General features: G+C 45.3%; 1 protein-coding gene across 1 annotated transcript in view; it reads left to right on the forward strand.

Annotated features, from left to right (window-relative positions):
* Positions 1-14,389, forward strand: part of grip2b (glutamate receptor interacting protein 2b) — a 217,007-nt gene that overhangs the window by 26,504 nt on the left and 176,114 nt on the right. Inside the window, exon 2 of the mRNA XM_064967506.1 lies at positions 5,830-5,910. Within this exon, the coding sequence (XP_064823578.1) occupies positions 5,830-5,910 (81 nt within the window). The remainder of the gene's footprint in view (positions 1-5,829; positions 5,911-14,389) is intronic.

Below are 14,389 nucleotides of genomic sequence, written 5' to 3' on the forward strand. Positions count from 1 at the left end.
TCACTGACGTTTTCAACCTCTCCCTAACCTCATCTGTAATACCTACATGTTTCAAGCAGACCACCACAGGGCCTGTGCGTACGGCCCAGTACATCATCGGAGCTGAGCTCCTTGCCATCCAGGACCTCTATACTAGGCGGTGTCAGAGGAAGGCCCTAAAAATGGTCAAAGACTCTAGCCACCCATGTCATAGAGTGTTCTCTCTGCTACCACACGGCAAGCGGTACCAATGCACCCCCAGCCATAAGACTGCTAAATAGTTCAAGTAATGTTTATTATCTATCGTGTTGCCTAGTCACTTTATTCCTAGTTATATGTGCATATCTACCTCACTTACCTCAGATAAGACCTGTGCCATTCATCTCAACAGTAATCAAGGGCCATTCAGCTGGACTGGTAATGGCGAGGAAAGTAGAGAAACAGGCAGAATCTCACAAGAAATATTATTGCGTTCTGCAACCCAAATGGAACGCTATTCCCTAAATAGTGCACTACTTTTGACCAGGGCCCATATTATAACTAGGGAACAGGGTGCAATTTTTGACGTAACCGTGTTCTTTCCCACTTGAAAAACCAAAGCCATCATTTTATCTTAATCTCGAATGGTTCGGGACCAGTCAGTGTGATAGTTTTACTATTCCACAGTGCGGTATGCCAGCATTCCATCTCCTGCCATGTGTAACCCACTTTGATGCTTGTAAGACTGAGCTGAAGAGAAAAAAAAAAACGATGACTGAGGTTCCAAAGTTAGGTAGCTAGCCTAGCGTCACGGCTAAATCGTCTCCTTTGATAGGTGACTAGGATGATTTTTAAGCCCTCTGGCGTCAGGATTAAAGCTGTGCAAAGTCAAGTGTTTCATCACTGCATGCAGAGGCTGATAGGACTGAAAGTCTTGGAGGGAGATGGAGGGGAGGGAGGAGTAAGAGAGGAGGGAGAAGAGGGAGATGGAGGGGAGGGAGGAGTAAGAGAGGAGGGAGATGGAGGGGAGGGAGGAGTAAGAGAGGAGGGAGAAGAGGGAGATGGAGTGGAGGGAAGGGGAGAGAGATAAGCTTTTTTTCAGTTGACTCCAACTCTTCCAGTTGGCTCTTGTGTTCTCAGTTGTCTTGAGGTAAAACAAAATAAATCTCAGCTGGTGATTTACTATTCATATATTTTCCGCCATTCTTCGTGTAGATACAACAGGGTCAGCAGCAACAGAGAGCAGACAGGTGCACGGACAGACTGGACAGACTGGTGCACACACACACACACACACACACACACACACACACACACAATGCGCAAACAGGTGGTGCTCCTAGAACAATGGGAGTGATGAGAGTCGTCTGTCTGAGTGAAAGAAAGGAAGCACACCTGTGAGGAAGAACAAAAGCCTCCAGTCGTACTTGACTGTAATAGCTCGGCACCAGATAGACACAGACCTTCTGTTTCTTCAAAACTCATTCTTTCTCTCTGAAGGCTATAGATTAACAGCACTGCTGAATCTCACTCTCTCCTTCTCTCTGAATGGTATAGATTAGCAACACTGCTGAATCTCACTCTCCCTATCTCTCTGAATGGTATAGATTAGCAACACTGCTGAATCTCACTCTCCCTATCTCTCTGAATGGTATAGATTAGCAACACTGCTGAGTCTAAAACTGAATGGTATAGATTAACAGCACTACTGAATCTCACTCTCTCCTTCTCTCTGAATGGTATAGATTAACAGCACTACTGAATCTCACTCTCTCCTTCTCTCTGAATGGTATAGATTAACAGCACTGCTGAATCTCACTCTATCTTTCTCTCTGAATGGTATAGATTAACAGCACTGCTGAATCTCACTCTCTCCTTCTCTCTGAATGGTATAGATTAACAGCACTGCTGAATCTCACTCTCTCCCTCTCTCTGAATGGTATAGATTAACAACACTGCTGAATCTAAAACTGAATGGTATAGATTAGCAACACTGTTGAATCTCACTCTCTTTTTCTCTCTGAATGGTATAGATTAACAGCACTACTGAATCTCACTCTCTCCTTCTCTCTGAATGGTATAGATTAACAACACTGCTGAATCTCACTCTCTCCTTCTCTCTGAATGGTATAGATTATCAACACTGCTGAATCTCACTCTCTCTTTCACTCTGAATGGTATAGATTAACAACACTGCTGAATCTCACTCTCTCTTTCTCTCTGAATGGTATAGATTAACAGCACTACTGAATCTCACTCTCTCCTTCTCTCTGAATGGTATAGATTAACAGCACTGCTTAATCTCACTCTCCCTATCTCTCTTCATGGTATAGATTAGCAACACTGCTGAATCTCACTCTCTCCTTCTCTCTGAATGGTATAGATTAACAGCACTACTGAATCTCACTCTCTCTTTCTCTCTGAATGGTATAGATTAGCGACACTGCTGAATCTAAAACTGAATGGTATAGATTAACAGCACTACTGACTCTCACTCTCTCTTTCTCTCTGAATGGTATAGATTAGCAACACTGCTGAATCTCACTCTCTCCTTCTCTCTGAATGGTATAGATTAACAGCACTACTGAATCTCACTCTCTCTTTCTCTCTGAATGGCATAGATTAGCAACACTGCTGAATCTAAAACTGAATGGTATAGATTAACAGCACTACTGAATCTCACTCTCTCTTTCTCTCTGAATGGTATAGATTAGCAACACTGCTGAATCTCACTCTCTCCTTCTCTCTGAATGGTATAGATTAACAGCACTGCTTAATCTCACTCTCCCTATCTCTCTTCATGGTATAGATTAGCAACACTGCTGAATCTCACTCTCTCTTTCTCTCTGAATGTTATAGATTAGCAACACTGCTGAATCTCACTCTCTCCTTCTCTCTGAATGGTATAGATTAACAGCACTACTGAATCTCACTCTCTCTTTCTCTCTGAATGGTATAGATTAGCGACACTGCTGAATCTAAAACTGAATGGTATAGATTAACAGCACTACTGACTCTCACTCTCTCTTTCTCTCTGAATGGTATAGATTAGCAACACTGCTGAATCTCACTCTCTCCTTCTCTCTGAATGGTATAGATTAACAGCACTACTGAATCTCACTCTCTCTTTCTCTCTGAATGGTATAGATTAGCAACACTGCTGAATCTAAAACTGAATGGTATAGATTAACAGCACTACTGAATCTCACTCTCTCTTTCTCTCTGAATGGTATAGATTAACAGCACTACTGAATCTCACTCTCTCTTTCTCTCTGAATGGTATAGATTAGCGACACTGCTGAATCTAAAACTGAATGGTATAGATTAACAGCACTACTGACTCTCACTCTCTCTTTCTCTCTGAATGGTATAGATTAGCAACACTGCTGAATCTCACTCTCTCCTTCTCTCTGAATGGTATAGATTAACAGCACTACTGAATCTCACTCTCTCTTTCTCTCTGAATGGTATAGATTAGCAACACTGCTGAATCTAAAACTGAATGGTATAGATTAACAGCACTACTGAATCTCACTCTCTCTTTCTCTCTGAATGGTATAGATTAGCAACACTGCTGAATCTCACTCTCTCCTTCTCTCTGAATGGTATAGATTAACAGCACTGCTTAATCTCACTCTCCCTATCTCTCTTCATGGTATAGATTAGCAACACTGCTGAATCTCACTCTCTCTTTCTCTCTGAATGTTATAGATTAGCAACACTGCTGAATCTCACTCTCTCCTTCTCTCTGAATGGTATAGATTAACAGCACTACTGAATCTCACTCTCTCTTTCTCTCTGAATGGTATAGATTAGCGACACTGCTGAATCTAAAACTGAATGGTATAGATTAACAGCACTACTGACTCTCACTCTCTCTTTCTCTCTGAATGGTATAGATTAGCAACACTGCTGAATCTCACTCTCTCCTTCTCTCTGAATGGTATAGATTAACAGCACTACTGAATCTCACTCTCTCTTTCTCTCTGAATGGTATAGATTAGCAACACTGCTGAATCTAAAACTGAATGGTATAGATTAACAGCACTACTGAATCTCACTCTCTCTTTCTCTCTGAATGGTATAGATTAGCAACACTGCTGAATCTCACTCTCTCCTTCTCTCTGAATGGTATAGATTAACAGCACTGCTTAATCTCACTCTCCCTATCTCTCTTCATGGTATAGATTAGCAACACTGCTGAATCTCACTCTCTCTTTCTCTCTGAATGTTATAGATTAGCAACACTGCTGAATCTCACTCTCTCCTTCTCTCTGAATGGTATAGATTAACAGCACTACTGAATCTCACTCTCTCTTTCTCTCTGAATGGTATAGATTAGCGACACTGCTGAATCTAAAACTGAATGGTATAGATTAACAGCACTACTGACTCTCACTCTCTCTTTCTCTCTGAATGGTATAGATTAGCAACACTGCTGAATCTCACTCTCTCCTTCTCTCTGAATGGTATAGATTAACAGCACTACTGAATCTCACTCTCTCTTTCTCTCTGAATGGTATAGATTAGCAACACTGCTGAATCTAAAACTGAATGGTATAGATTAACAGCACTACTGAATCTCACTCTCTCTTTCTCTCTGAATGGTATAGATTAGCAACACTGCTGAATCTCACTCTCTCCTTCTCTCTGAATGGTATAGATTAACAGCACTACTGAATCTCACTCTCTTTCTCTCTGAATGGTATAGATTAACAGCACTACTGAATCTCACTCTCTTTCTCTCTGAATGGTATAGATTAACAGCACTGCTGAATCTCACTCTCTCCTTCTCTCTGAATGGTATAGATTAACAACACTGCTGAGTCTAAAACTGGGAGCAGAGAGAGAGGAATGCCTCCTCCTGCGTATGACACTGATAAAGGCAGATCTGTTGGAATATATTAGGTGTGTGTGTGTGTGTGTGTGTGTGTGTGTGTGTGTGTGTGTGTGTGTGTGTGTGTGTGTGTGTGTGTGTGTGTGTGTGTGTGTGTGTGTGTGTGTGTGTGTGTGTGTGTGTGTGTGTGTGTGTGTGTGTGTGTGTGTGTGTGTGTGTGTGTGTGTGTGTGTGTGTGTGTTCGTGCATCCATGCGTGTGTGTTCCTGCAGGCGTTGAGGGAATAGATAGCGGAAGTGTTCTATCTAATATCAGGCATGAGGAACAGAACTCCAGGGGTAACTATTGATGGCAGGTCCCATAGCAGCAAAGAGTGAAAGTATTCATTAATGGATCAAGTTTGAAGGAAATGAAGACTGCGACATTACATGAATTATGAATCCTCTTCTCCACTCTAAAAACAATGTGTCCTAATGTATCACTTCACTTCCTAACAGAGAGACAGACAGCTGTGACAGAATGAGACAAACCCAGGCTTAAGTAACACAGCCAGTAAATCCAGGTTTAAGTAACACAGACCGTAAACTCAGGCTTAAGTAACACAGATAGTAAACCCAGGCTTATTAGTCTCTCAAAATAAAAATGAGAGAAATCTGTATTTTTTTTGTTTGTTTAGTGTTAGAGTGGGTTCTAAATTTGTTCTAAGAACAAAAAAACGATTTCCTTTATCTCTCCAGACAGAACTCACAGCTGCATGCATTACAGTTGTTGGTCACGTTTGCATCTGCATGTACTCAGGAAGCCAATAGCAACGCTTACCCCAGCTCACTACCATCTGTTCCAGAGCCAGTAGACGACCCTACTCCATGGCTGTGTCTCAAACTACTCCTTATCCCCCAAAATGCAGTGCTGTGCATTACTTTTGTTCAGAGCTACAGCTACATTGGGCTCTGTTTGAAATATGTGCACTACATAGGGAATAGTGTGGGATTTGTGACACATACCTATAATAACCCTGTTTTCTGCCCCTTCTAGATGATGGTCCTTACTCTAAAGGGAACAAGGACTCACAAGGGACAGACAATTCTCTGCCCTCCAGGAGACAGAGTATCCCAGGTACACTACTGAGTTTCTTTACTGTCTGGCTGCTCATCTCAGCTCTCTCTCTCTGGTCTCTCTGGTCTCTATCTGGTCTCCATCTAGTCTCTATCTGGTCTATCTGGTTTCTCTGGTGTCTATCTGGTCTCTCTGGTCTCTCTCTGGTCTCTATCTGGTCTCCATCTAGTCTCTATCTGGTCTATCTGGTTTCTCTGGTCTCTATCTGGTCTCTCTGGTCTCTCTCAGGTTTCTATCTGGTCATTATCTAGTCTCTATGGTCTCTCTCTGGTCTCTCTCTGGTCTCTATCTTGTCTCTCTGGTCTCTCTCTGGTCTCTCTCGTCTCTATCTGGTCTGTCTGGTCTCTCTGGTCTCTCTGGTCTCTATCTAGTCTCTCTGGGCTCTCTCTGGTCTCTATCTGGTCCCTATCCAGTCTCTATCTGGTCTCCCTGGTCTTTCTCTGGTCTCTCTCTGGTCTCTCTGGTCTCTATCTGGTCTCTCTGCTATCTATGTTCTCTTTGGTCTCTCTCTGGTCTCTATCTGGTCTATATCTGGTCTCTATCTGGCCTCTATCTGGTCTCTATCTGGTCTTTATCTGGTCTCTATCTGGTCTCTTTGGTCTCTATCTGGTCTCTATCTGGTCTCTCTCTGGTCTCTATCTGGTCTCTCTGGTCTCTCTCTGGTCTCTCTGGTCTCTCTCGTCTCTATCTGGTCTCTATCTAGTCGCTATCTGGCCTCTATCTGGTCTCTCCGGTCTCTATCTGGTCTCTCTGGTCTCTATCTGGTCTCTCTGCTATCTATGTTCTCTTTGGTCTCTATCTGGTCTCTTTGGTCTCTATCTGGTCTCCTGCTGGTCTCTTTCTGGTCTCTATCTGGTCTCTCTGGTCTCTATCTGGTCTCTCTGGTCTCTATCTTGTCTCTCTGCTATCTATGTTCTCTTTGGTCTCTCTCTGGTCTCTCTCTGGTCTCTATCTGGTCTCTATCTGGTCTCTATCTGGTCTCTATCTGGTCTCTATCTGGTTTCTCTCTGGTCTCTATCTGGTCTCTCTGGTCTCTATCTGGTCTCTTTGGTCTCTATCTGATCTCTATCTGGTCTCTATCTGGTCTCTCTGGTCTCTCTCTGGTCTATATCTAGTCTCTCTGGTCTCTCTGGTCTCTCTCATCTCTATCTGGTCTCTATCTAGTCGCTATCTGGCCTCTATCTAGACGCTATCTGGTCTCTATCTGGTCTCTCCGGTCTCTATCTGGTCTCTCTGGTCTCTATCTGGTCTCTCTGCTATCTATGTTGTCTTTGGTCTCTCTCTGGTCTCTATCTGGTCTATATATGTTCTCTATCTGGTCTCTCTCTGGTCTCTCTCTGGTCTCTCTCTGGTCTCTCTGGTCTCTATCTGGCCTCTATCTGGTCTCTCTGGCCTCTCTCTGGTCTCTCTGGACTCTCTCTGGTCTCTATGGTATCTATCTGGTCTCCATCTGGTCTCCATCTGGTCTCCATCTGGTCTCTATGTGGTCTCTATCTGATCTCTATCTGGTCTCTCTGGTCTCTATCTAGTCTCTATCTCTCTGGTCTCTCTCTGGTCTCTCTTGTCTCTATCTGGTCTCTCTATCTGGTCTCTATCTGCTCTCTATCTGGTCTCTATCTGGTCTCTATCTGGTCTATCTGGTCTCTCTGGTCTCTCTCTCGGATCTCTAGCTGGTCTCTCTGATCTCTCTCTATCTGGTCTCTCTCGGGTCTCTTTCGGGTTTCTTTCTGGGCTTGCTAGTCTTTATCTGGTCTCTCTCTGGTCTCTCTCCAGTCTCTCGGGTCTCTCTGGTCTCTCTCTGGTCTCTACCTAGTCTCTCGGGTCTCTCTGGGCTCTCAGGTCTCCATGGTCTCTATTTGGTCTCTTTGGGCTCTCAGGTCTCCATGGTCTCTATTTGGTCTCTCTGGGCTCTCAGGTCTTCTTGCTCTCTATTTGTTCTCTCTGGTCTCTCAGGTCTCTCTGGTCCCTCTCTGGTCTCTATCTGGTCTCTATCTAGTCTCTATCTGGTATCTCTGGTCTCTATCTGGTCTCTCTGGTCCCTATGGTCTCTATCTGGTCTCTTACTCCACAGCTCTCTCTGGTCTCGCATTTACAGTACAGAGCTTACAGCTCGCTCTCTCTTTCTCTCTCTCTCTTTTCTTTATGAGTTATCTCTCTGGTTCTCCACACCTCACAGCTCTCTCTCTCTCTCTCTCTGTCCCCACTCTGTCCTAGTAGTGATGGCTTGCTTCTGCCCTGAAGAGTACACTCCTGGATGGGTGTGCTATTGACTGTCTGTCAGGCTTTCTCCATTCCCCTGCTGGTTGGGCCTGGTTGGGTGTGCTATTGACTGTCTGTCAGGCTTTCTCCATTCCCCTGCTGGTTGGGCCTGGTTGCACATCTTATTCGTGTGCATGTTTGCAAAGTGTTTACTATGCGTTATGTGCAGTGGGGGAGGGGTAACATCAAACATAAAGAATGTATGTCTTTTTTGTTCTTCCAGATTCCGGATTGCTGTTCAGCAATAGTGATCCCCCTAAAAGACAACTGTGTTACTTTTCTTACTGTGCTGAATGTCATAGTATTTAATATTTTAAGAAATATAATTTATAATGAAATCCCCTAGCCAGGGGGTCACTCAACTCTTACCCTACAAGCTGTTCTGTTCCACCTGATAATACATTTCACATACTGTACCTGGTGTCCCAGGTATCTAATCAGTCCCCGAGGAGAGGGGAATAATGAATAAAATGCAGTGGTACTGGCTTCGAGGACCAGAGTTGAGTTTGAGCCCGAGACTGTAACCGGATGATATTTGAACACAGAATTGAATCTGAAATGGAACATTTCACTGTGCTTTAAAAGTTCAGCCTGTATCCTGAGGCTAAATGGGAAGTGGTATAATTATAGTGTGGAGATAACTGTATGTTTAAACACAATGCAGAACATTGCTCCTTTCACAGTCTATCACCAAGTGTGATGAAACTACCAGGTCACACTGTTCATATAAGACTAATCCACACTGGGAAATGCGTACCCTTTTAGAGATATGTATATATTGTGGCAAGATCAAGGGTGTAGGGTTTCCACATCACCAAGTTCAATAACAAAACAGGCACCAGTAGCACAAATAGAAGGCAAAGGGGAAGTTTATTAGGGGTTTTCATACACTGGGGAAGAGGGGGAAATACACGAATCACTTCAATCAAATGTATTTATAAAGCCCTTCTTACATCACCTGATGTCACAAAGTGCTGTACAGAAACCCCAGTCTAAAGTCCCAAACAGCAAGCAATGCAGGTGTAGAAGTACGGTGGCTAGGAAAAACTCCCTAGAAAGGCCAGATCCTAGGAAGAAACCTAGTGTCACGGGATTCTTCCTGGGAAGGAGTGGAGGACCAAAATGCAGCGTGGTTATTTAGAAACATCTTTAATAAAGATCATAACTTGAACAATGTATAATACAAAATAAGAAAACGTGGAAAACCGATACAGTCCTATCTGGTGAAACAAACACAAAGACAGGAACAATCACCCACAAACCCAAACAGCCTACCTAAATATGGTTCCCAATCAGAGACTAACACCTGCCTCTGATTGAGAACCATATCAGGCCAAACACAGAAACAGACAAACTAGACACACAACATAGAATGCCCACTCAGATCACACCCTGACCAGAACATAGAAACATAGAAACATAGAAACATACAAAGCAAACTATGGTCAGGGTGTGACAGGTTCAGGACCTTGAGGGGGGGGGTACTATTGGGGGGGGGGGGGGTCTGGGCAGGCATCTGTCCGCGGTGGCAGCTCTGGTGCTGGACGTGGCCCCCACTTCACCATAGTCTTAGTCCGCCCCATTGTTCGCTTCCGTGGCCTCCTAACCACGGCGACCCTTCTAAATGAACCCACTGGACTGAGGGGCAGCTCGGGACAGAGGGGCAGCTCGGGACAGAGGGGCAGCTCGGGACAGAGGGGCAGCTCGGGACAGAGGGGCAGCTCGGGACAGAGGGGCAGCTCGGGACAGAGGGGCAGCTCTGTACTGGCTGACGACTCTGGCAGATCCTGGCTGACTGGCGGCACTGGCTGCTCCTGGCTGACTGGCGGCACTGGCTGCTCCATGATGACTGCCGGCTCAGGCTCCTCCATGCTGACTGGCGGCTCAGGCTCCTCCATGCTGACTGGCGGCTCCTTGCAGACTGGCAGCTCTGGCGGCCCCTTGCAGACTGGAAGCTCTGGCGGCCCCTTGCAGACTGGAAGCTCTGGCGGCCCCTTGCAGACTGGAAGCTCTGGCGGCCCCTTGCAGACTGGAAGCTCTGGCGGCCCCTTGCAGACTGGAAGCTCTGGCGGCCCCTTGCAGACTGGAAGCTCTGGCGGCCCCTTGCAGACTGGAAGCTCTGGCGGCTCCTTGCAGACTGGAAGCTCCGGCAGCGCTGGACAGGCGGGAGACTCCGGCAGCGCTGGACAGGCGGGAGACTCCGGCAGCGCTGGACAGGCGGGAGACTCCGGCAGCGCTGGACAGGCGGGAGACTCCGGCAGCGCTGGACAGGCGGGAGACTCCGGCAGAGCTGGAGAGGAGAAAAGCTCTGACAGCGCTGGGCAGGCGGGAGACTCCGGCAGCGCTGGACAGGCGGGAGACTCCGGCAGCGCTGGACAGGCGGGAGACTCCGGCAGCGCTGGACCGGTGAGGCGCACTGTAGGCCTGATACGTGGTGCTGGCACTGGTGGTACTGGGCCGAGGACACGCACAGGAAGCCTGGTGCGGGAAGCTGCCACCGGAGGGCTGGTGCGTGGAGGTGGTACTGGATAGACCGGACCGTGCAGGCGCACTGGAGCTCTTGAGCACCGAGCCTACCAAACCTTACCTGGTTGAATGCTCCCGGTCGCCCTGCCAGTGCGGCGAGGTGGAATAGCCCGCACTGGGCTATGCAGGCGAACCGGGGACACCGGAGACGCACTGGAGACCAGATGCGTAGAGCCGGCTTCTTGGCACTTGGCTCGATTCCCACTCTAGCCCGGCCGATACACGGAGCTGGTATGTACTGCACCGGGCTATGCACCCGCACTGGGGACACCGTGCGCTCCACAGCATAACACGGTGCCTACCCGGTCTCTCTAGCCCCCCGGTAAGCACAGGAAGTTGGTGCAGGTCTCCTACCTGGCTTCGCCACACCTCCTGTGTACCCCCCCAATACATTTTTGCAGCTGACTCTTGGGCTTCCATCCACGCCGCCGTGCTGCCTCCTCATACCAGCGCCTCTCAGCCTTCTTCGCCTCCAGCTCTTCTTTGGGGCGGCGATATTCTCCTGGCTGTGCCCAGGGTCCTTTTCCATCCAATTCGTCCTCCCCATGTCCATTCCTCCTCCCGCTGCTCCTGCTGCCGCTTCTCCTACTGCACCCTGGGGCGGCGACACTCCCCTGGCTTTGCCCAGGGTCCTCTCCCGTCAAGGATTTCTTCCCAAGTCCAGAAGTCTTTCTTTCGCTGCTCCTGCTGCTGCTGCCTGTCACCACGCTGCTTGGTCCTGTTGTGGTGGGTGATTCTGTCACGGGATTCTTCCATCGAAGGAGAGGCGGACCAAAACGCAGCATGGTTATTTATAAACATCTTTAATAAAGATGAAAAATACGAACAATATACAAAACACGAAACGTGAACAACCGAAACAGCCCTATCTGGTGCAACTAACACAGAGACAGGAACAATCACCCACAAACCCCAACACCAAACAGGCTACCTAAATATGGTTCCCAATCAGAGACAATGACTAACACCTGCCTCTGATTGAGAACCATATCAGGCCAAACACAGAAACAGACAAACTAGACACACAACATAGAATGCCCACTCAAATCACACCCTGACCAAACAAAACATAGAAACATACAAAGCAAACTATGGTCAGGGTGTGACACCTAGAGAGGAACCAGGAACCAGGAGTGGCCAGTCCTCTTCTGGCTGTGCCAGGTGGAGATTATAACAGAACATGGCCAAGATGTTCAAATGTTCATAGATGACTAGCAGGGTCAAATAATAATAATCACAGGTCAGCACCTCAGGAGTAAATGTCAGTTGGCTTTTCATAGCCGATCATTCAGAGTAGCTCTACCTCTCCTGCTGTCTCTAGAGAGTTGAAAACAGCAGGTCTGGGACAGGTAGCACATCCGGTGAGCAGGTCATCCAAAGTGTAATAAATACCAGGCTCAAAGGGATATTCAATGTCTGTTTTTTTTATTTCTACCAATAGATGCCCTTCTTTGCAAGGTATTGGAAAACCTCCCTGGTCTTTGTGGTTGAATCTGTGCTTGAAATTCACAGCTCGACTGAGGGACCTTAAAAATAATTGTATGTGTTGGGCACAGAGATGAGGTAGTCATTACAATAGCATGTCCAATTATTATTACGTTATTATTGCACACAGAGTGAGTCCATGCAACTTATTATGTGACTTGTTAAGCACATTTTTTACTCCTGAACTTCTTTAGGCTTGCCATAACAAAGGGGTTGAGAACTTATTGACTCGAGACATTTCAGCATTTAAGGTTTATTAATTAATAAACATATTTCCACTTTGATATTATGGGGTAGTGCTACTAGGCCAGTGACAGAAAATGGAAATGTTATCCATTTTAAATTCAGGCTGTAACACACGAAAATGTGGAAAAAGTAATGGGGTGTGAATACTTTCTGAAGGCCCTGAATAACTGTCCTCTTCTTCCCTGGGTGTTTTGGTTGTTGATACACCAAGGTTTTATTGGTTGTGTTGAGGTTGATATAGTGAGGTTGTACTGAGATTGATATAGTGAGGTTGTATTGGTTGTGTTAAGGTTGATATAGTGAGGTGGTATTGGTTGTGTTGAGTTTGATATTGTGAGGTTTTATTGGGTGTGTTGAGGTTGATATAGTGAGGTTGTATTGGTTGTGTTGAGGTTGATATAGTGAGGTTGTATTGGTTGTGTTGAGGTTGATATAGTGAGGTTGTATTGGTTGTGTTGAGGTTGATATAGTGAGGTTTTATTGGATGTGTTGAGGTTGATATAGTGAGGTTGTATTGGTTGTGTTGAGGTTGATATAGTGAGGTTGTGTTGAGATTGATATATTGAAATTGTATTGAGGTTGATGTGCTGAGGTTGTATTGGTTGTGTTGAGGTTGATATAGTGAGGATGTATTGGTTGTGTTGAGGTTGATATTGTGAGGTTTTATTGGGTGTGTTGAGGTTGATATAGTGAGGTTGTATTGGTTGTGTTGTGGTTGATATAGTGAGGTTGTATTGGTTGTGTTGAGGTTGATATAGTGAGGTTTTATTGGATGTGTTGAGGTTGATATAGTGAGGTTGTATTGGTTGTGTTGAGGTTGATATAGTGAGGTTTTATTGGATGTGTTGAGGTTGATATAGTGAGGTTGTATTGGTTGTGTTGAGGTTGATATAGTGAGGTTGTGTTGAGATTGATATATTGAAATTGTATTGAGGTTGATGTGCTGAGGTTGTATTGGTTGTGTTGAGGTTGATATAGTGAGGATGTATTGGTTGTGTTGAGGTTGATATTGTGAGGTTTTATTGGGTGTGTTGAGGTTGATATAGTGAGGTTGTATTGGTTGTGTTGTGGTTGATATAGTGAGGTTGTATTGGTTGTGTTGAGGTTGATATAGTGAGGTTTTATTGGATGTGTTGAGGTTGATATAGTGAGGTTGTATTGGTTGTGTTGAGGTTGATATAGTGAGGTTGTGTTGAGATTGATATATTGAAATTGTATTGGTTGTGTTGAGGTTGATGTGCTGAGGTTGTATTGGTTGTGTTGAGGTTGATATAGTGAGGTTGTGTTGAGATTGATATAGTGAATTTGTATTGAGGTTGATGTGTTGAGGTTGATACACAGTCTGATGGTGTATTGAGGTTGATACACAGTCTGATGGTGTATTGAGGTTGATACACAGTCTGATGGTGTATTGTCTCCAGCTCATAGGAAAGAGGGTGTGGGACTCAAAGGGATAATCATGTGGAACAAGAAAAGGATGCTCCATTTCAGAAATGTACTGCAGGGATGTAAAGTCAGGGTTTAACTGCTCCCCAAAGCATCTTATCTAACAGTTATTGGAAACTTGAAAACCAGTTTTCATTGCAGACTGTTATGGTAGAGAGATCAGAGATCAGTTACAAATGACTGACACAGATAATAGAAGGAAGTGATACTTGTGAAATTAGTTTCTGTTCATATCAGTTTGAAAGGACTGTTTCTCAGTCTATCTTTCTTAGAGAGGATTTGTTGTTTCCAACAGTTTGAACTCCCTGGTTTTTCTCCTCAACAAAATGACTAAAAGTACAATCTTCAGGCATTGTCAACGAAAACACAATTAAGCTCTGAACATTCAATGTTGCTCATTTGGTTTCCTGGAGTTTCTAGTATTGCTATAGAACATTTCCTCCTTTCCATTTCTCCCCCCTCGGTCTCATGTCATGTTGTGTTCTCATTAGAACACAGTCAGTTGAGCGATCAGGCT

Source organism: Oncorhynchus masou, chromosome 6 (genome assembly GCF_036934945.1).
Source record: "Oncorhynchus masou masou isolate Uvic2021 chromosome 6, UVic_Omas_1.1, whole genome shotgun sequence".
Lineage (NCBI taxonomy): Eukaryota > Metazoa > Chordata > Actinopteri > Salmoniformes > Salmonidae > Oncorhynchus > Oncorhynchus masou.